We start from the raw sequence: 23,006 nt of genomic DNA, 5'->3' as shown, positions 1-23,006 counted from the left end.
GAAACTGGGCAGGAGTGCAAAGGTTAAGCGCTGCCCTGTTCCCTGCTGGTCCCTCTGCCCAAGACTGTAGCCTCAATCACATCCACAGTGAAAAACAGGGGCGCTGATGCTGCAGTCGCTGTGGCCTGTTTCCCCACGGCCATGTTTCAGACCTTTGTGCCGTAGATCAAGCTTCAGGAGGTTGCAAAAGGAAGACTGGTATCTTTGGGAGTTTAAAGCTAGGGCTGCAAGCCCAGACTGCCTGCGTAACAGTGCTTTTCTGAATGCGTATATATATAAAAAATAGTCACCTTAAAATTAGATGCAATAAAATTTCCCTATCATAATTTGCATTTCCCCAGCCCCACTCCACACATTTTACGAGCCTGTGCACTTTGGTGCCACGTGGGCTTCTGTCTCCGGGGTCAACCAAACAGCCCCACCCAGCCTGACTACAAAGTGGCTCCTAATCCTAGCCTTGTTTTGTGTTTTCTACATACAAGGTTGTCCTGAGTCATTCACAGCAAACGCCGTGGTTTAATAGAAGGGCTCTTCTAACAGAGCCTCTGCTTTTCACTCATCCTCCGGGGGTACGGCAAACCTCAGTTGATCCTAAGCTCTTCCCGTTTTAAGGGGCAAAAGTGCAGAAAGCCGATGTTCGGTGAATTACTTTATCGTACCGAAGGTCAGTGGGGGTACTGCGGAGGCAGAGGCTATGGTTTCAGAGGAGTGTGAAAGGCAATGCTTAAAAAAATTAAAATGCCTTGCATAGCATATCATATAGGGAAAAGACTCAACCGCCCTGAAGAGCTACTGTCCCGCCGGCAAGTTCCGTGTGCAATGAGAACATTCCAACAGCATGATGCGCTCTTGTGAGAAAGCCAAGCCAGCAGGCCCCAGTTCTCTTAGCGGCATTGGCGGGTCACCATCTTGACCATTTTCAGCGCCATATCTCCTTGGTCAGCTGGTACCTGTTAAGGAGAGGAACGTGATCTTTACTCTTTTCCCATTATTACGTTTTTATTCCATCTTTTCTCCAGAGAACTCATACACAAACACACTTCTTCCTGTCTCCATTTAATCCTTGCATCAGCAGCATTAAGTAGGTTAGGCTGAGAGAAGATAGGCTTCATGGCTGAGTGGGGATTTGAACCCTAGTCTCCTAGGTCCAAGCACAGTGGTACCTCGGAAGTCGAACGGAATCCGTTCTGGAAGTCCGTTTGACTTCCAAAATGTTCAGAAGCCAAGGCACGGCTTCCGATTTGCAGGAAGCTCCTGCAGCCAATCGGAAGCCACGTCAGATGTTCAGGTTCCAAAGAACATTCACAAACTGGAACACTCACTTCCAGGTTTGTGGCGTTCGGAAGCCAAAACGTTCGACTTGCAAGGCATTTGGGATCCAAGGTACAACTGTAATAGCCTTTTATAATGTGGCTGGGGGTTTTGGGGGTTGTTTTTGTTTTGATTTTGATTTTATCTTGTGAACTACCCCGAGACCTGCGGGAATAGGGCGATCTACAAACTATTAATAATAATAATAATTCAGGACTCTTACTATCACATCATGTTGGCATGCATGGACTGCTATTAACTACCGTATTATATTATTTGTCTGTCTGTCACTATGTTTTTTTATTATCTTTTTATTATGGATGTTCTGTAACATGTTTTTAATGTTGTTCACTGCCCCAGGATCTTTTGATAAAGGGTGGTGTGAAAACTTAATAAATGATGATAGAAGCAGCTAGGGAGAATGTCACAGGTAGGCACAGCTAATGATTAGTCATTTAGAAAAGGGGGGGGGGCAAACCCCAGCTATAATATTGTTCATCTCAGGATTTGTTATCATTTAAAGACAGTGATCCAGAGATGCCAGGGTAATGCTGCCCTCCCCGCCACACACAGTATTTTTTGGCGTAGGTAGAGAACCGTAAGAGAAATCTGAGGCCTACTGAGTGCAATCTCATCATATCACTATCGTCTAATGAAAGGTCTCAACTTATGGGAGCCTGCCATCTTGAATAAATTATCCAATCACCATTGGTCCCGCTCCATGCTTCCACACTGTAAGAAACAGAACTGCAACGACTACTGCAACATCATGAGATTTGTCTTTTGCTGGCAGTTGGTGATTTCAGGTTTCCCCCTAACTATGGGGTTTAGTCATTTTGACATAGCCCCTTAAGGACAAAGCAGTTGTGTTCACTTCCCTTTCCCTTTCATCCTTTGTAGTTTTTATTCAGGCCCAGGCAGGTATCAGAAGTATAAAGGGCCCCTGGATGGTTACGTCCAGTCAAAAGTGACTGTGGGCTTGTGGCGCTCATCTCACTTTCAGGCCAAGAGAGCCGGTGTTTGCCCACATATAGCTTTCCGGGTCATGTGGCCAGCATGACTAAACCATTTCTGGCATAATGGGACACCGTGACGGAAACCAGACCGCACAGAAATGCCGTTTACCTTCCCTCCACAGCGGTACCTATTTATCTACTTGCACTGGCATGCTTTCGAACTGCTAGGTTGGCAGGAGCTGGGACTGAGGAACGGGAGCTCACCCCGTCACGGGGATTTGAACCGCCGACCTTTCAATCGGCAAGCCCAAGAGGTTCAGTGGTTTAGACCACAGCACCACCTGCATACCAGAAGTAGCCTAGCCTTGGCTCGATAATAAACAGCCCCCAACCCTATTCCGAGTGCCTTTTTGTAGAACTGTTATGACTATCAGCCTGGTCACATATAACCCATTGGATTTTATATATTTCTCTCTCTCTTAACCACACAGGCCTGAAGCAAGATACTTGGCAGCTTGAAAGCTTCTAGCAGTATTTTATAAAACCAGCTGGACCAATAAAAGGTTTCAACTCAATTGTTCCGTGTTCCTTGTTCTGTGAAATATTAAGACAGCTATTATAATTATTTCCTTTGGCACCTTGCATGGGAGCATAAGGGAAGATTCTCCATACTGTGCTAAATCCCAGCTCTCCGAGTCATTGCACCCAAAAATGATGTACTGCAACTGCCAACAAAGTAACTCCTTGAAAAGACTGCAACAGGAGCATCCAATTTAAAGCAATCAAGTCTTCTTTATATTCCATTTTGTTTCTTTCCCAAGGCATACGAGTTAACTTACCATGTGCCCAGCTTTCAGAATCCAGAAAAAGTCCAGGTTTTCATAGGACTTATGGAAAGCGGCCGTCGCTGTGGATTCTGAGCCTACATATAAAGGCTTCCATCTTTGCGCAGTAAACTTTTTCAGCATGGGCCACTTCAGTTTCCGCAGCCACGCTTCCTGGCCTAAACAGATAATTGAGGGGGGGGAGAGAAAATGCTAATGTAAGAAAGAGGTGTCCTGTTTTGCCAGACATCACACTCCACAAAAAAATGGTGGAGGTAGCGGGAAATGTCCTTTTTGGGTTTTGCTATCTGTTTTAGAAGACCCTGGAATACCACACTTTTCCCCCAGCCCTGCAATAATCAATATACAGTGGTACCTCTGGTTACGTACTTAATTCGTTCTGGAGGTCTGTTCTTAACCTGAAGCACCACTTTAGCTAATGGGGCCTCCCGCTGCTGCTGTGCTGCCGCTGCCCAATTTCTGTTCTCATCCTGAAGCAAAGTTCTTAACCCGAGGTACTATTTCTGGGTTGGCGGAGTCCGTAACCTGAAGCGTATGTAACCTGAGGTACCACTGTAATCAATTTAAAGGAACAAAAAAGAGCTCTGCTGCCCATAGGACGCCTGAAAGGGGGTAAAGTTAAAGGACCCCTGGACGGTTAAGTCCAGTCAAAGGCGACTATGGGGTTGTGGCGCTCATCTCGCTTTCAGGTCGAGGGAGCCAAGTTTGCCTATGCCTGGCATAGAAACTTGTTTTTCATTTAACCCTGCGGCATACATCTTTGCTCATCCCTTAGTACAGGTATAGGCAAACTCGGCCCTTCAGATGTTTTGGTACTACAACTTTTCCCCTGGGCTTGTTGAAATGCCCAGAAGAAATCTGATTGGTTCTTATGAACACTCTGTAAAAAGTTCTTTTGTGAATAAAACGACCTGGGCCAGCGGCTGGAGACAGACAGACACTATTATACGCACCCTTCCCAGAGTCTTTCTGGTTCAAGCCTCTCTGTGTATTCTTATTAATCAGAGTTCAATCCTTCCTTTACTTTGTGAACGCCTCAGATTGGCACTGAATCCAAGCCAGAATGAGGAACCAAGGGGAGGAATATTGAAATAGAGTGACTCGACTGGCAACAGGATGAGACGTTACAAAAAGGTGGGTTGCCAACTGCCCGAGGAAAACCATGACACTATCAGGGAATCATTTAAGACATTTATAAGCAACTGGCATGTGCACACCGAATATGCCTGTGACTTCTATAGTCACTGCCTCTCGTCTCCACCCTGTCTTTCCTGATACTAACAATTATAGTCTCTGGAACCGCCTACAAAATTACTTTTCTAAATTGGCTGCTGTGGATTCACCTCTTCCTGGCAGGTTGTTTGCATCTTAAATGCAAACCTGAGCCAGCAAGCTTGTTTCCAGTCAGGTGTCCACAAACCATGTTGCCTTAGGTGTAAAGAGATAATGACATAAAAGCGCATATTTGAATACAGTGGATGCTCCGGTTGCGAATGTGATCCATGCGGGATGCATGCTCACAACCCGCAGCGGCGCATCTGCACACGCACGGGTTGCAATTCGGCACTTCTGCGCATGCGCAAAGCGCGATTTAGTGCTTCTGCACATGAGCGACCGCCGAAACCCAGAAGTAACCCATTCCGGTACTTCCAGGTTTCAGTGGTCCATAACCCGAGAAAACACAACGTGAAGCGTCTGTAACCTGAGGTATGACTGTATAGGTTTTGTACATTTTGCAGAAGTTCTTGTTTTAGCCTAGGACAAGACAACCTGGTTCATAATCCAAATATTTGGGCAGGCATTCAAGCATGCTTCCAGAAGCCCGAGTTCTCATGGCTACAAGTTAATCTGTGTTCTCAGGGCATTGATCATATTGCCTTGTGATGAAACAGGCCCTGAAAGCCAGTCAGTTGTGCATATTTTCAACTGCACACTGCAAGAACTCAACCTGAATGGCTTATCAGCATTGCACATGTTTGCAGCTCCTCGTGTGCTGGGTTGATAGACAGTTGCAGGAGGTGGGAGGAAGCAAATATTACCATATTTTTTGCTCTATTAGACTCACTTTTTCCCTCCTAAAAAGTAAGGGGAAATGTGTGTGCGTCTTATGGAGCGAATGCAGGCTGCACAGCTATCCCAGAAGCCAGAACACCCAGAGGGATTGCTGCTTTCACTGCGCAGTGATCCCTCTTGCTGTTCTGGCTTCTGAGATTCAGAATATTTTTTTTCTTGTTTACCTCCTCCCAAAACTAGGTGCGTCTTGTGGTCTGGTGCATCTTATAGAGCGAAAAATACGGTAAGTTTCTAGATCTTATAGCTTTGAAAACATTGGAGTAACGACTGGTGAAGTCTCAGAATGGGGCACAGCACGTATTCAAACTCCTAAGCAAGCAAGTTTAACACCTACACCAAGGTTTTCCAAATGTGGGTCTCCAGCTGTTTTTGGACTACAACTCCCATCATCCCTAGCTAGCAAGACCAGTGATCAGGGATGGTGGGAATTGTAGTCTGAAAACAGTTTGGGAAACGCTGCTATATAGTATCATGACTGTGAGACGCAAATGGGATTTCAAAAATGCTACACTTTGCCTATATCGTCATCCTCCCTATCTCAGAAATATCCTTACCTATGGTAGAAACGATGAGATCCAACTGTCCATTGTAGACAGTAACATTGACGTTGGCTGCCAGCAAGTCATCTACGATATCTATTACATTCTTCATGAAGTCTTCAGCCATATTCGCAAACACGTCTTTTGACTGGCCTGGAAGAATGATGGCAAAAACATTAAGAGATGGGGCAAGGAAAGGAAATATAATCAGTGTGGCTTTACAACTCATGGGGCCAGACCCCAAGTTATCCGAGTCAGTATGATATACTGCTAAGGAGAAGTAGAACATTTTATGCGTTGGAGAAGAAATCAGAACATCCAGTGGCATGTTTCTTTAAGAAACAACAGTCGACCACCTTCCATTTTTTTCTGTGCAAATAAAACTGCGTATCAATCCAACAATGAATTTGCATTTTTTTAAAAATAGAAGTGTGAATTTTAAAGTCTTCATGTATATACGCTCTTCTCATTAAACCGAGAAAAGTAATTGAGAAGAATATACTTCCACGTGCTCTCTTAAAACTAAACAAGCCTGCCAAGACAGAAAGAGTTTTCCACCAAGGTTCACAACTGCCATCAGGTCAGAATGTAATTTAGAATCAAAGGCTTGCGTCCAACTAAGTACTACTCAGAGTAAACCCATTGACATCAATGCAGCTAAGTTATGTCCAATAATTTCAATGAGTCTACTCCAGTGGTCGGCAAACTTTTTCAGCAGGGGGCCGGTCAACCGTCCCTCAGACCTTGTGGGGGGCCGGACTATATTTTGAAAAGGAAAAAAAATGAACGAGTTCCTATGCCCCACAAATAACCCAGAGATGCATTTTAAATACAAGCACACATTCTACTCATGTAAAAACATGCTGATTCCCAGACCATCTGTGGGCCGGATTTAGAAGGTGATTGGGCCGGATCCGGCCCCCGGGCCTTAGTTTACCTACCCATGGTCTACAGTGGTACCTCAGGTTAAGTACTTAATTTGTTCCGGAGGTCTGTTCTTAACCTGAAGCATCACTTTAGCTAATGGGGCCTCCCGCTGCCACCGTGCCGCCGGAGCACAATTTCTGTTCTCATCCTGAAGCAAAGTTCTTAACCTGAAGCACTATTTCAGGGTTAGCGGAGTCTGTAACCTGAAGTGTATGTAACCTGAGGTAGCATTGTACTCCAATTATGACTAAGATTAGATGCAACCCACAGGGTGGTAGTCCACTAAGGTTTACTCAGAGTAAGCCTACTTAAACTTAGGCATATCCATTAAGTTTAATGGGTCTACTCTTGAATAAAACTTAGTTGACCATCACCCATTGGTTGGGATCTTTAGTTTCCTTCTGCCCATGGAACACTCCAACTAGCAGAAAGGGGAGGCAACTTTAGTGGATACTTTCTTTCCCCCACTGCTCCCCACAAATCTGCTCTGGAGCACTGAGGACAAGTGGGGCTGTAGCAGGGCTGGATTTAGGTTTGATGAGGCTCTAAGCTACTGAAGATAATGGGGCCCTTTAATATAATTATAGTATTTCTATATAATACTATAGTAGCAAGTGGAGGTAAATAGGGAACTGTACTAGTAAATAATAATATAGGCCTACTAAATAGTAAGGGACGCAGGCGGCACTGTGGGTTAAACCACAGAGCCTAGGGCTTGCCGATCAGAAGGTCGGCAGTTCGAATCCCCAAGGCGAGATGAGCTCCCGTTGCTCGGTCCCTGCTCCTGCCAACCTAGCAGTTTGAAAGCACATCAAAGTGCAAGTAGATAAATAGGTACCGCTCCGGTGGGAAGGTAAACGGTGTTTCCGTGCGCTGCTCTGGTTCGCCAGAAGCGGCTTCGTCATGCTGACCACAGGACCCGGAAGCTGCATGCTGGCTCCCTTGGCCAATAAAGCGAGATGAGCACTGCAACCCCAGAGTCAGCCACGACTGGACCTAATGGTCAGGGGTCCCTTTACCTTTACCTTTACTAAATAATAAAGATGAATATTTTTCTAAAGTAATTTTATAATGGGATCAAAATGAACAAATTATGTATTACATGAAACCAATCAGTAGGCATAAGACTTACACCCTATGCTGCCTGATCATCAGTCTATAAGCACTCTTTAATATTAGATAACAGGTACAACAGCTTGGCCGACATTCAACTGTGCTGCACTGCAGTCTGCCATGCATCCAGTCCAGGCAGACTGTAGGCACCCTATATATAGAAATGAGCAAACCAGTGATATTTTAGGGAGCAGGCTAGCAGGCGGGGCCCATGACTTACATCATAGGAGCCTACACAACACAAAAACACTTGTTGTGTATAGATTTTATTTTATTTGTTTTTTATCTTATATTTTGGAAATGTACATCCAGTTTTTTCCCCTTTAATTTTTTTGGGGGTGCCCCAAGAGAGCTATAGCTTGTTTAACTTATACATAAATCTGGCACTGGGCGGCAGAGTGGGGGGCGCTTTTGATGGAAGCCACTTCTGCTCTTCGAACAGATGGATTGCAATTTCTTTCTTTGCACAGTGGTACCTCTGGTTACCAACTTAATTCGTTCCGGAGGTCCGTTCTTAAGCTGAAACCATTCTTAACCTGAGGTACCACTTTAGCTAACGGGGACTCCTGCTGCCGACGCACAATTTCTGTTTTCATCCTGAGGTAAAGTTCTTAACCCAAGGTACTACTTCTGGGTTAGCGGAGTCTGTAACCTGAAGTGTTTGTAACCCGAGGTACCGCTGTAGAAGGTAACTCAAAAATCCAGTTCAAAAATTGGAAGAGTTATAGGGAAACAGACTGGAAATGCTCTATCACAGGCATAGGCAAACTCGGCCCTCCAGATGTTTTGAGACTACAACTCCCATCATCCCTGACCACTGTTAGCTAAGGATGATGGGAGTTGTAGTCCCAAAACATCTGGAGTTTGGCTATCCCTGCTCTATCAAAAGGACCACCCCCTCATTTTTCCAGAGATCAGAGTATACAAAATACCGCTTATGTTACAAGGAAATTTTCAGCTTTATTCCAGAAGTTTTGGCCCTACCTCCCCACTTGACATGGTCTGGAATTATTTTCAGCTTCTTCCTGATGGGCCCGTTCATCAAATCACTCAGCTTGTCCTTACTTTGATGTTGTACATGACGCTGGAAGAGTTTCACTTATGGAAAGAGAAGGGAAGAGAAATAGAGAAAGGCTTTCACTGGAGACTGCATGAGCCGGTTTATCTGGAAAGATGACACATATTCATTATAGAGCCTAAATCCTCGCCCTTCAGTTGCAAGAACTGCAGGGCGATTTCTAGCAGGCCAAAAATTTAAAAACCAACGAAACAAAAACAGTCTACAATAGCTGGGGGGAAATCAGACAGTGTGAGACAGCAATAAAACTTCCCATGAGTGGCAGCAGAATCAAAACGAATGGCTAAAAGACAAATTAACAAGTCATGGCTTGGCTCCAAGTCATGCAATTCGGTGCTAGGAAAGATTCCCCAGGAGAAATATTTCCTTTCCTTGGTCATATCACCTGTCTAGTCATATGACCCAGTGCAGCATCCAAGGCCATAAATGAGGCCTTGCGTGGAAAAACATGGAAATTCCCAAATCTGCCACCAAATGTGACGGTTGGAGGAAATGTGCCTGGGGCACAAAGATATTTCTGGCAATGATAAACCTGCCCTCAAATAGGGCATTTCCCTCTGAACTTACACACAGGGACTGTTTTGCTTGCAACAGATGCGGCAGCTGTAGATGAAGTCGTATCCTGAGTCAGAATGTTATAGAAATTCACACCATTCGTGTACTAGAAAAGAAAATGGAGAATGCAGTGAGGAGAGCGAGAATGAGAACTTCTCACCAGAAGACATCAGTACACCTCAGCTTTATACAGCTCTGGGTTTTCCCTCAGGACAAGTCAAAATTCAGCCTTTTGGTGGGGGAGAATGAGCTGTTGAGGGTTTTTTTTTTTGACATACACTTCCTGGTTCTGTTTGCAAAAAAAACCCCAGACATATGGCAACCCTACCACAAGTCATGAGTTGAGTCTCCTTTGCACCCAGTCACCAAACTGTCTCTGCTTCTTCAAAATTACTAACCCAGGGGTCGGCAAGGCTTACCGGGCACGGGCCGGATCACTCCCACAGAGATCTTCCATGGGCCAGACCACTGCAGCGCGACACCGGAAATCGTGTCTGTGCATGTCCGTGGCGCTGGAAATCACTTCTGCACATGCTCAGACGCCAAAAATCGTGCCTCTGCAGAAGCAATTTTACGGCATCTGGGCATGTGCAGAAGCGATTTCCAGCACCGTGGACATAGGTAAGGTAAAGGGACCCCTGACCATTAGGTCCAGTCGTGGCCGACTCTGGGGTTGCGGCGCTCATCTTGCTTTATTGGCAGAGGGAGCCGGCGTACAGCTTCCGGGTCATGTGGCCAGCATGACAAAGCCGCTTCTGGTGAACCAGAGCAGCGCACGGAAACGCTGTTTACCTTCCCGCCGGAGCGGTACCTATTTATCTACTTGCACTTTGACGTGCTTTCGAACTGCTAGGTTGGCAGGAGCCGAGACCGAGCAACGGGAGCTCACACCGTCGCGGGGATTCAAACCGCCAACCTTCTGATCGGCAAGTCCTAGGCTCTGTGGTTTAACCCACAGTGCCACCCAGGTCCCTCACCATGGACATGCACAGACACAATTTCTGGCATCTGGGCATGCGCAGAAGCAATTTCCGGAGCCACGGAAGAGAGCTGGTTTAGTGCAGCGCGCGGGGACTCGCTGAGCGAGCGTCTCAGTTCGGGCGTGGCTCATGGGCCGGTTACACGACCCTCATGGGCCACTTCTGGCCCACGGGCCTTAGGTTGCTGACCTCCGTCTAATCTGCTCACACAAGCTCCTTACAAAGCTTACCTCCTCTATGGTATCTTCGGCCTTACTCCAAAGCAATGTAGCCAGCTTGAATTGCCTTTTATTCATAGCATCAAGGACCTTTTTGGCAGCTGTGGTCACTTGTTTCAAACCTTTATCGTCAAGGTAAGACTGCAGGGCAAAATGGGGAAAATGAACATACATGAAAATCATATGACAGATGTGTTGACCACCCTGCCATATGCCGGGGACAAGTTACCTATACTTTCAAGAAGACAGTCCTCTATGAGAAAGGCGTCCTCTATTCAAAAGGTGTGTGGTCCAAGGATGGGTTAAAGAGCAAGAACTATAGAAAAGAGACAGCAGGGACCCTGAAGTTGCTTATCAACACTTAGCACCCCGAGAAAGGCCAGGTACACACCAAGTCATAGTATTCTGCCCTAAGGTAGGGCATATTGTGTATTTCAAAAATTTTATCTATACACTTAAATTAGCACATGTAATTCCTATGCAAGTCCGAATCCTCTTTTATTCGGTGATGCCTGAAGCTCCATACATAGCATATCTATAAAGCACCCCACACAAACACAAGGTATCCTGGGAATTGCAGTTTACTTATCACAGAGTTTAACAAATGACAACCTGCAGGATTATTTGGGAGGGCGGGAGAATGTGCTTTAAATGTATGGTGTGTACACAGTATAAGGGGCCGCCCTAGCATCTGAGAGTACTGCAGCCCAAACAAGAGGGAGTGGCTTTTGCATTTCACATGAAAATATGACCATCTGCCTATGGAAATACAAGGATTCTGGGCTGGATGGGCCTTAGGATCGGACGGTTCTCATGGAAAAAGTAAAAAACAAACTGCAAAAAGCATGGGCCGAGTAAACACTTACGGTGCTGTAAAGGTAAGGTCCCCAGGAAATCACAGAATCTAAAGGGTAAAAAAGAAAAATCATGAGTTTCCATGATGCAATAGACTTCCTTAACAGCCAGCTATATCCATTCCGGCTGAAAAAATCCCCGATTACAAGGACGACAGAAGAGATGTTCTCAAGACTCCCATTAACATACCTAGAGGAGAAATCCACGAATCGCCAAGTGCTACGCCGAGAAAATTGCACTTTATGGTCCCAGCTTGAACAGCCTTTGAAAAAGAAAAAAAAGTCAACAAGAGTTTGTGTAAAATGAGATCTACACCAATAGAAACAATATGTAATATTTTGAGTAGGGCACCAGCAATTTGACAGTACCGCCTTCAAGAACACATGGACCTATAAACAAGGCCTGTAGATTTTGGGTGCTGTTTCAGAGCAAACAGAGAGGCAGCCAGTATAGTCGTACCTTGGTTCTCGAACAGAATCCATTCCGGAAGTCCGTTTGACTTCTGAAAACGTTTGAAAACCAAGGTGTGGCTTCCAATTGGCTGCAGGAGCTTCCTGCACTGAATGAGAACCTGCAGAACCCGCGTCGGACATTTGGGTTCCAAAAAACATCCGCAAACTGGAACTCTCACTTCCGGGTTTGTGGCGTTCAGGAGCCAAAACTTTCAAGTCACAAGGCGTTCGAGAACCAAGGTACGACTGTATTCCACGACTGGGGCAACGGTGGCGGATGATTATTAGCTAGCACCCATGAGAAGAGGCATGTTGCTAAGGAAGAATCCAGTCTCTTTAGAGATGGGGAACCTGTGGCCCTTCAGACTCCATCAGCCACAGCCAGCATGACCAATGGTCAGAGATGAGGGAAGCTGTAGCCCAGTGACCTCTGGAGGGCCACAAGTTATTGCCTCCTCCCTGCCCGCCCTCAGGGAAAGGTTTGATCCACGTACCTTATGCAGTTCCAAAGCGACGCCAGCAGCCATTTTGCCTCCGTACGATTCTGAAAAGATGTAGAAAGGGACTTTCTACAAGAGAAATCCCATGAAAGCAGTTAAGGTTTTGAGCACCGTACATTCTATTCGCCTGCCCCTCATCTCCAAACAGACAAAAATAAAAGTTTCGGTGTTTCCTTCCTCCCCAAACGCACCAGAAATTGAACTGTTCTGAGGAGCGAGACCAGATTATAAAGTCTTCACTTCCATTTGCAATCATTAAGGGTAAATAAGACCGCAGGATAGTGACCATATACATCACTGAACAACTCCGGTATGCCCTAGAGTCAGGGATTATGGGAACTATAGGGTCACCTCTGAGGATGTGGTCATCAGATTTTTGCCACATTCTCTTTCCAAAGATAAAACAAACTCCTCCACTATAAACTGAGTATACCAAATTGGACTGATGTGCATGAGATCTTATGTATTCCGGTTTTCACTTCAGAAAAACCAAGGACTAGAATGCCCAGGGCACCTAGTTCCTCCATTTCATTCTCGCAACAACCCAGTGAGGTACGATGGGGTCAATTACTCTCAGCCTAAGGTTACCAAATGAGCTGAGCCGGGATTTGATTTCCTCAGACTTCCTCAAACACATTGCCCGATTTGAGGAAGTGCAAAAGAGCAGGAAATAAACAAAGTGTTGAGACTCTCATGCTCCCATCCCTGTACTCTACAATGGCTTTGGAAACTCTCAAACCTTTCTGGAAAGTCATTTGGCCTAGTAACTTAAAAACACAAAACTGGGATTCTAAAATGGACGTATACTTTTCATAGAGCGTCATTTGCAGGGTGAGGAAATTCTCAACACAAGAGGGGCATTCAGATGTCATGATAAAACGATGGCTTGTTGAGACAGGAATGAGCTCAAATGCTCCTCCCATCTCTCCCGATTTCCGGAGTATTTCCTTTGATTCATCATAGTTCAGCATATTGTCTGAACCCTAAACTGAGATTGAGCCCAAGTATGGTTTGTTACAACAACCCACCGTCATAACCCTTGGTTTAAAGACTTGCCAATTTTTCAGATTAATGGCAGTTTGGGGTCTGGAGGAACACTAAACTGTGGTTAATCAAACTGGAAGTAAAAATACTTCCAAATTCTACCATGTAACCAATGACCTCATGTCACACACATCACGGCAGGGATGGTGGGTAGAGACAATAGTGTCATAAGCAATCGCCACATTTGACTTCAAAATGGCAAATGTTGGACACTCGATTCTTTTCTTTTCTTTTAATAAATTTTTTATTAGATTTTCCACCGTGATAACACAAACCACAAAGCAAGATGATACACAAAAACAGAAAAAAAGAAAAAAGAAGAAAGAGAAAAGGAAAAAAAGGGGGAAAGGGGGAACAATAAACAGATAAACTTAATTCTTCACAAATCCAACCTTTTAAACATCTTGGTTGACTTCCTCAAATCTCTCCCTTCTGAGTTTCCTTGTAATTAAAACTAACAGCTTTCCAATATCATTATTAAACTAAAACAATTTCAATTATAGTCCATCTTACTCACTTTTCTTAACATTCTAAATCCCATTTATTTAATTGTAACTTAATTTAATCCTAGGCCTATTTGTTTATTTCAAGTAATTTCTAATTTTTTATACTACATGGACACTTGATTCTAGGCTCGTGTGGCCATTCAGTGGACTACTTGCAGCTCTAGCTGTAGAAGTAACATTTCCTACCTAATATTTAAAATTATTCCATCCTTATCTGGTCACTTGCCTGGAATTCGGGCTTAGACTTGAAGAATTCTCTGAGAACCACCATCAGATCCGTGGAGACTGTGCAGAGATTTGTGGCGTACGCAAGCGTATCGTTCACATAGCTGAATCCAGTGCCAACAGGGTTATCGACAAACAACAAGCTTGCTGCCTGCAGCTGCATCATCAAAAGAAAACAGAGTAAGCCTTCTATATATACACCGGCAAAACTCTCACACACAGAGAGAATAAGCAGTAGTGTGGCTAAAGATGACTTGACAACAGAGCAAAGCGTGGTTGTGCATTTGGTAAAGAAAAACCCTCCCCAAAGTTCTCAAATTTCCCTTTTCCATCAGGTTCAGATGTTTGCAACAGATAGATCCAAACTGGGCAAAACAAGGAAAATAATTTCGATGCCCCATAAGTGGACTGTTCCCCTAGCCAGGTTTTTTGGGCCCAGGTGAAGCTGCTAGAGAGATGCCATTGCGGCTCCCAGCCTGTGTGTGTGTGTGTGTGTGTGTGTGTGTGTGTGTGTATACGCAAATGTGTGGGGTGTGCCAAACCAGGTCTTTGACCTGGGTGAAACAAAGCCCATTTTTGCCCCTCCTGTTCTAGGTCATTGTTTTTTGACTGCATTGTTTGAGGTTTTAGAAGATGGTGTGTAAATATATATGAAGAAAGCCATAGTACAAACTCTTTAACGCACGCTTGCAAGTTTTGACTATCGGCATAAGCAGCAACAAGCCTTTGAGGCTAGCTAATTTTGTGAAACACACACACACCACCACCACCACAACATTGACAATGACTTTTACCACCCACATAATGTACAGAAATTAAGCAAGTGAGGCTTTTTCTGGAATTATGATTCCATTTTTCACTCAGGAAGATGTTTCACCCACTGTATTTCTGCTTGTTGGGCTTGTTTAAAAGGATCATGGAGAGTTAAAACTTCCATTGTTTTGTTTTTATCACGTTTTTAAAATATCATTTCCATTATTACCATCTCCAAAATCGCATTCACATTCAAATATATATTTCCACCATTAATATCTTTCTTTATGACAAAACATTCAACCCCTTCCCCTTCCCCGATTCCTTTAATTTCCCCACTATTCCTGCACATTCTTACATGTCCTTTTGGTTTATTTTCTCCCTTTATTCTTCCTTTCTTATATATTATACCATTGAATTTACCTTAATCCTGCTAGCGTTTTCACTTGTTTACAGTTATTTTCCAAATAGTCTCCTTTTTATTGTTGCAAACCACTATGACACATTTCTGCGATATAGCAGTATTTAAAGATTTTTACAAATAGGTGAATAAATAAAATAAGTGCCAACTCTGGTTCCAAGCTGAAAACATGCAGGAAGGATTCTAAAGCTCACATATTGTATGGGCAAAGGAAAACAGAAACGGGAAACAGAAATTGCAATTTAGTATGACCAACTGCAACATGCAGAAATCATGATCTGGAAAAGCCATTTGTATTAAATTCCATGGGACACTCTTTTTCCTGCTTAATCTCATAATCATGTGAGCAAGCATGGTTAACTCCTTAGACAACAACGGGTGGGTAGGAAATGAATCTTCTAGTCACAAGCCATGATACATACCCAAGTTGTCTTTCTTGGCTTTAGATCACTATCTAAAGGGCCAATCTCTTCAAAGTTTCCGAATCCTGATCCCGAAGCCCCCGGACCACCCTGTAAAACCACACAGATTAGGGAAAAAAGCAGAGAAAAACAGATTATAAACCTTTTATAGCCCTTCCCTTCTTTGTCTCCACAAAACCCCTATGAAGTAGGTCATCAGAGGTAGATGGTTTCTCCAATGGCTGAACATGGATTGCGTTTCCTCAGCAATCACTGCAAGATGTTAAACTACAACTCCCATCATCCCTGACCATTGGCTTTGCAGTCTGGCGCTGATGGGAGTTGGAGTTCAACATCAACCAGTAGAGCTGGGTGATATCTGGTTTTCAACATCATGTTTCACCAGCTAAAACATCACAATACAGTGGTACCTCTTTACAGGCACTTCAGGTTACAGGCACTTCAGGTTACAGACTCTGCTAACCCAGAAATAGTATCTCAGGTTAAGAACTTTGCTTCAGGGTGAGAATAGAAATCGCGCAGCAGCGGGAGGCCCCATTAGCTAAAGTGGTACCTCAGGTTAAGAACAGTTTCAGGTTAAGAACGGACCTCCAGAACGAATTAAGTTCTGAACCCAAGGTACCACTGTACACTGATCTATAACAATGTTTTAGGTAAAAGGTAAAGGATTCTTGGACAGTTAAGTCCAGTCAAAGGCAACTGCGGGGTTGTGGCGCTCATCTCCACTTTCAGGCCAAGGGAGTCAGTGTTTGTTCACAGACAGCTTTCCGGGTCATGTGGCCAGCATGACTAAACCGCTTCTGGCGCAACAGAAAACCATGACGGAAACCAGAGTGCATGGAAACGCCGTTTACCTTCCCGCTGCAGTGGTACCTATTTATCTATTTGCACTGGTGAGCTTTCGAACTGCTAGGTTGGCAGGAGCTGGGACAGAACAATGGGAGCTCGCTCTGTCACAGGGATTTGAACCGCCAACCTTCTCATCGGCAAGCCCCAAAGGCTCAGTGGTTTAGACCACAGCACCATCCGCTGCTGACCGCCGCAGTAAACTGATAGCATAATCTTTCTGCAAATCACACCCCATACCCTGCCCGAACTTACCTGAAGCCACATGATCAGAGGGAGCTGACTGAAATTCTTTGCAGGGCTGTCGGCATAGTACAGCCACCAGAACATGCTGGCGTTGGGCCTGACAGTGACATACCCCCATGCCTGCTTCGGTTCTTTTGGTTCCTCTAAATACACAGCTGAAAAGGAGGAGAAAAATCACCGGTTGCTACACTTTATAGAAAGGTGGTGTATGCGCTTGACATAATAAATATGGACAGGAACCCTTTTGACTCAAGTACCAAGATCAATGTTCGGCCCGTTTCAACACACAAAGCTGCTTCTTCCATCACTGTGTCAATGATTCTTGAGAAACTGCTACTTGTGCAATGGGTCAGGCTGGTATCGCACAACGCAACTCGAATCAACAAAAGCAGTTGCATGCCAGATCGTCGCTGAAAAATTACTAGACACACCCTCGCAAAGGATTCTTAGGCAATTCAGACAAACCACAAGGCTGAGGTCAGAGTATCTGCAGAAGCCCTGAGGCCTACTCTTAGAGACGTTCAAGGCTACATTGCAAAAGGGTATTTGGTGTGATTTAAAGCAGGAATAGGCAAACTCCAGCCCTCCAGATGTTTGGGACTACAATCCCCATCATCCCTGACCACTGGTCCTGTTAGCTAGGGATGATGGGAATTGTAGTCCCAAACATCTGGAGGGCCGGAGTTTGCCTATGCAATAATTTGGGTTGTATTCCGCACAGCACTAAGGTGAACATTCGCCGTAAGGATTTCTGCTTGCGAAACAGAACAACCTCCCACTCTCCTCCAAGCCACCTAAATATATTTGGGGGGTTCCTCTGGAGTAGATTTGGGCATGGTGCAAGGGACAGACAGGGAAAGGAGAAGGGGGGCAAGTCCCATTGTGCATCAGGCAAACAACCATAACTTGGATGGGCAGTCACCTCAGTTGGCACTGGACATTTCAAGAACATTGATAGCAGACGAGAGGGGCGGCAAAGGCAGCCTACAGCTCTTTCCGTAAAGTCTTGTGAACAGCTAGGATATTCTAGGCACAACCAATCAGGGAAAGGAGATAACTAATTGACCTTCACCCCCACAGCTGTGTACTTAACCGTCTCGCTTGGATTATATCTCAGAATTTGTCACATTACTCAGAGGCACTGGGTGTTCTGTCTACACCCCGGGAAGCTATGTATTTTTCCTCTGGCATTCCAGAGCACTGTTACTCTGGTACATACCTGAATAAATTTATGCATTTTGAAATGAAAATGGATGTGAGTAAGAGGTTGAGGTCTGGTTCACACATCCAGCAGAAATGAGGTGGCGAAATGGCTTCTTACCACTTTGGACTTCCTAAAGTGGTACCTCGGTTTTCGAACAGAATCCGTTCCGGAAGACCGTTCAAGTTCTGAAACGTTCGAAAACCAAAAACTCAATAGCCGACAGCTAGGCCTCAGGATCTTGCACTCAGCGGAAGCCGCGTGGCATGTTCAACTTCCAAGGCATGTTCGAAAACCAACGCATTTACTTCCGTGTTTACGGCGTTCGAAAACCAAAATGTTTGTCAACAGAGATGTTCGAAAACTGAGATACCACTGTACTTCGGTTTGCATGTAGGGCATTTCTGAATGCTCCACCTCTTAAGAACTCCCTAGAAGAAATCTAACACATCGGGGAGAAACGTTCTGTATGTTATCTCCCTGCTGTGCTAGCTGCACACAACATTCAGTAGTGAAGCTCTCCATTTGCAGTCAGAAGAGGCAGACTCATTTTACCATCTCATCCTAATAGATCAGGCTTCCTCAACCTTGGCCCCCCAGATGACTTGAGACTACAATTCCCAGCATCCCTGACCACTGGTCCTGCTAGCTAGAGATCATGGGAGTTGTAGGCCAAAAAACATCTGGAGGGCCGAGACTGAGGAAGCCATTACTGCATCAAGTGGCCTGGTGTGGAGCTGTTTCAGCAAACAGGAAGGGTTGTCACATTTCAGTCTCGCCCCACTAACTGCAGCTTGATAAACACAGGCGTAGAAACCAGCTCCTAGGCAAGTTTTTGCCATGTCGGCTTCCAATAAAACCTTGATTGTCGCTCACTGCATTCTACCAATAGGATTCAGCCTTCCCCCAGAAACTGATGCCACAACAGTCAACGCAACTGCTCTGGGTGAGAGTAGCCTCCCCACCCATCTGTAGGTGTAAAGCTATGGTTGCGAATAGACTACTCCCAGAAAACGGTGCCACCTTTTTCTCACATGGCTGTTATGAATTCTTTCAGCAGAAATTCAGCCAGAGCCAGCCATCGCTCCATCTCTGTGCTGGGAATCTAATCCCCTGTTGAATGCAATTAATTGTTAAATCTAATGGTGAGGGGGTGGAAGTTTGACACATTTAGTCCCAGAGAGTAAAAAAATGTACACTGTGTGTGTTTCTATACCTTTTTATTTCCCTGTGTTCCATAGGATTTACTCCTATGAAGAATGCACAGGATGGTCACTTTGGAAACACAGAGCAAATCCTGCAAACATGCAGAACTTTCACACATACATTTATTTCTGATTTATTGACCGATTTGTAGACTGCCTTTTAAGGGAACAGTTACCTTCCTATCACTAATTGCAAAGTATAAACATATAACGAACAACGTGGAGTTAAAAACTGGATTACTGCCCATAAAAACGAGCAGAAGTCATCAGTACAACAATGGACATGAATGAAGACTGTCACATTAAAAAGGTCAAAGATGGGGAATGAATTCCGCAATCACAGGGCCACCACCAGAACACCCTTGCTCTGGTACCTATCACTCTAATGCATGCTTCCTCAACCTCGGCCCTCCAGATGTTTTGAGACTACAATTCCCACCATCCCTGACCACTGGTCCTGCTAGCTAGGGATCATGGGAGTTGTAGTCCCAAAACATCTGGAGGGCCAAGGTTGAGGAAGCCTGCTCTAATGTCTTTTACTGTTGAGACAGATACATAGCTAATGGTCAAGGACAATAGGAGTTAAAGGTCAAAATCTGGGGTGCCACAGTTCCCCATTCATGTGTTGGCTAATGTGCTGCAGCAGGGGGCATGATGAAAACTGCCTAGTGAGGATACTCAATGCCCTGTACTTGCTTTTAGGCTCCAAGTTCCCACCATCTCTGAGCTCTGGCCGTATTAGCTGGGGCTGCCAGGAGCTGGAGTCCCATAACATCTGACTGCCCTCCACAAAGACTACCCCTGCGATACTGAAAGCTACAGGGTTAGACTGCAAAAGAGGACATCGCCCCGGCACTTTTAGTTGTGGTGCACGCAGAGGATTTAAGCTCTTCTTTCTGTAACAGGCTGCATAAATACTACAATGCGGTAAGTTTTGACCTCCTAAAATTCCTTTTCTTCCATTCAGACATTACAGATCCAGGGGCCCCATCCTCCTTTTGCATCTGCACATCCAGAGACAAGGGCTGGGTGGGCAGAGAGGATCAGGTGGAGGAGAACCAACCCATCCGTTTAAGGGTTCCAACCAATGTGTTTCACTACAGAGAGCTGCAGGGATCAGCATCTGAAGCATTGCAGAGATCACCCGGCTTGAAAGTAATCAAGGCCACCAGGCAGAAAGAGCTTCTCTGTAAAAGCAAACACATTGTGCAATCCTATACCCAGGACTTATGCTAAGGAGGGCAGGACACGCAGCTGTTTTCCTCCTCTGTCTGGCTCTGTCTAGCACAGGGGTCAGCAAAGTTTATCTTGCCTGGGCCGGATCGGTCCTGCGGCGATCCCTCCATGGGCTGGATCACGTGCACCCGCGATTTTAGCACAGCCCGCGAGTGGGCAACTTGGGGGCGACTCATGGGCCAGTGAAACGACCTCCATGGGCCACTTCCAGCCCATGGGCCTTAGAAGAGGAGTTTGGATTTGATATCCCACTTTATCACTACCCTAAGGATGCGGGTTGCGCTGTGGTTTAAACCATAGAGCCTAGGACTTACCGATCAGAAGGTCGGCGGTTCGAATCCCCGCAATGGGGTAAGCTCCCGTTGCTCAGTCCCTGCTCCTGCCAACCTAGCAGTTCAAAAGCATGTCAAAGTGCAAGTAGATAAATAGGTAACGCTCCGGTGGGAAGGTAAACAGCGTTTCCGTGGGCTGCTCTGGTTCGCCAGAAGTGGCTTAGTCATGCTGGCCACATGACCTGGAAGCTGTACGCCGGCTCCTTGGCCAATAAAGTGAGATGAGCGCCGCAACCCCAGGGTTGGTCATGACTGGACCTAATGATCAGGGGTCCCTTTACCTTTACCTTTTTAAGGAGTCTCAAAGCGGCTAACATTCTCCTTTCCCTTCCTCCCCCACAACAAACACTCTGTGAGGTGAGTGGGGCTGAGAGACTTCAGAGAAGTGTGACTGGCGCAAGGTCACCCAGCAGCTGCATGTGGAGGAGCGGGGAAGCAAACCTGGTTCACCAGATTACGAGTCCACTGCTCTTAACCATTACACCACACTGGCTGACCCCAGGCTGCTGACCCCTGGTCTAGCAGATTTGGAATGGAATGTCTCAACAACAGTTGTTTTAAATTACTTTCTTTTGACCCCAAGTGCTCGGAAAAATCTGTCAAAATCTCTACTAAGTATTTTTATTTATTTTCTTGACGGGGGGGGGGGGCAGCTGCCCCCACCTCTGGCTACACCTATGATCCTATAACCAGAAGCAAACCCCACTGAATCCGACAGGTATCACTCCCAGCGTACAGGACTGCAGCTGGAGGGGGGGATGTAACACAGAAGCAAATTCCTTAAGATATCAGCATGGGCGTAGCGGGTGGGGGGGGGAGTGCATCTGCCCTCCCCCTAAATCAAGTAAATAAATAAAAATGCTTAAGTAACTGACCATTTGCATTACAGATAATTCGGTTCTGCCTCCCCCCCTCCCCAATAAAAATAAATCCTGGCTATGCCCATGGATACCAGTGAACCCTACTTCCAAAGAGATGTAAGTAGCTGGGAAATAATAAGTAAGCGTGCATTTTCAGTACAGTTTAATTGCGAATAACAACAACAAATATTCATACCCCAGCCGCTCAGGGCGTCTCCCAACAGAATATTAAAAGCGCGATAAAACATCAACCATTAAAAACTTCCCTAAAGAGGGTTGCCTTCGGGTGTCTTCTAAAAGTCAGATAGTGGTTTGTTTTCAATCGGGCACTTCCCCTCTAGTAAGAGCTTAAAACAACACACAGGAAAAGCCATACACTCAGCTGCAGAGGTCAGTTCCCCTTAAAACTCACCTGAGCCCAAAGTGGCCAGAGAAAACAGCGCGATCGCGTGCGGCAGTTTCAGCAACATCTCTGCTCTTGCGCGGCGATTTCCTGGCTGGCGGTCATATGACTCTGTCTGCTTGTCAGCTGTTTCTGCGAGAGGGAAGTGCGCCTTTTTATTTAAGGGAGCCGGGCGGGCGGCAGAGCCGGGCAAGAGCCGCCCCCTTTCCGCCTTAGCCGGGGAAGTGCAGCCGAGGATTGATTTCCACTTGCCAGTTCCTGCAAGCTCTGCGCGTTTGCACCGTGGGTGGGGCGAGCGTTTTGACACTCTGCGGGAAGATGGATGAGGGACACTTCGTTTCAGCGCGAGCAAGTTTGCGCGGAGGAGTGCCAGCAGCACGCTGTCAAACATGCAGGTGCTTAATTACGTCGGGAGCAATTCGGTTATGCAAATGAGAGAGCTGAAGATCTGCTGGGTTTCGCACCCGATCGTGCTGCAATACCAGTTTCCTGCGTGGCTGACGCAGCTGGTTTTGCCTAATGCATTTCGCTCCTTTGCGCTCTGTTTTTTGTTTTGTTTTGTTTTGTTTTGTATAATTTTCATTAAGTTTTTCAGTTTTACATTTTAGAATATTCATTTAAACCACCTTAAAATTATCAATGACTTGTTTTCTTTCCATGGTTCATTTTGCATGCCATAAATCCCTGCATGTTGCACATAAACTAAATCATTTGGTACTCCATTATTACATCCATCAAAACTTATTTACACAGTTGAATTTATCTTAACACTGCCAATGTTTGCAAGTGCACACAGTTTTCACCCATATATTCAATAAACATTTTCCAATCTCCTTTAAACGTATGTTCCTCTTGCTCTCTTATTCTTTATGTTAAGTCTGCAAGCTGTGTACATTCCATCAGT

At 45.3% G+C, this 23,006-nt stretch overlaps 1 protein-coding gene across 1 annotated transcript; it reads right to left on the bottom strand.

Annotated features, from left to right (window-relative positions):
• Nucleotides 1–636: 636 nt before the first annotated feature.
• Nucleotides 637–22,300, bottom strand: SCPEP1 (serine carboxypeptidase 1). Its single transcript, XM_081898711.1, has 13 exons — nucleotides 22,112–22,300; nucleotides 16,875–17,020; nucleotides 15,774–15,863; nucleotides 14,175–14,334; nucleotides 12,397–12,467; nucleotides 11,640–11,712; nucleotides 11,462–11,499; nucleotides 10,608–10,736; nucleotides 9,410–9,503; nucleotides 8,749–8,862; nucleotides 5,740–5,877; nucleotides 3,107–3,270; nucleotides 637–950 (listed from the first exon to the last, which is right to left on the bottom strand). The coding sequence occupies exons 1-13, from the start codon at nucleotides 22,167–22,169 to the stop codon at nucleotides 885–887; spliced, it is 1,341 nt and encodes a 446-aa protein (XP_081754837.1). The 5' UTR covers nucleotides 22,170–22,300; the 3' UTR covers nucleotides 637–884.
• Nucleotides 22,301–23,006: the final 706 nt, after the last annotated feature.

This window comes from Podarcis melisellensis, assembly GCF_964234715.1.
Source record: "Podarcis melisellensis genome assembly, chromosome: 2".
Lineage (NCBI taxonomy): Eukaryota > Metazoa > Chordata > Lepidosauria > Squamata > Lacertidae > Podarcis > Podarcis melisellensis.
Note: the sequence above shows the minus strand (reverse complement) of the source record. Positions and strands in the feature narration are given on the sequence as shown.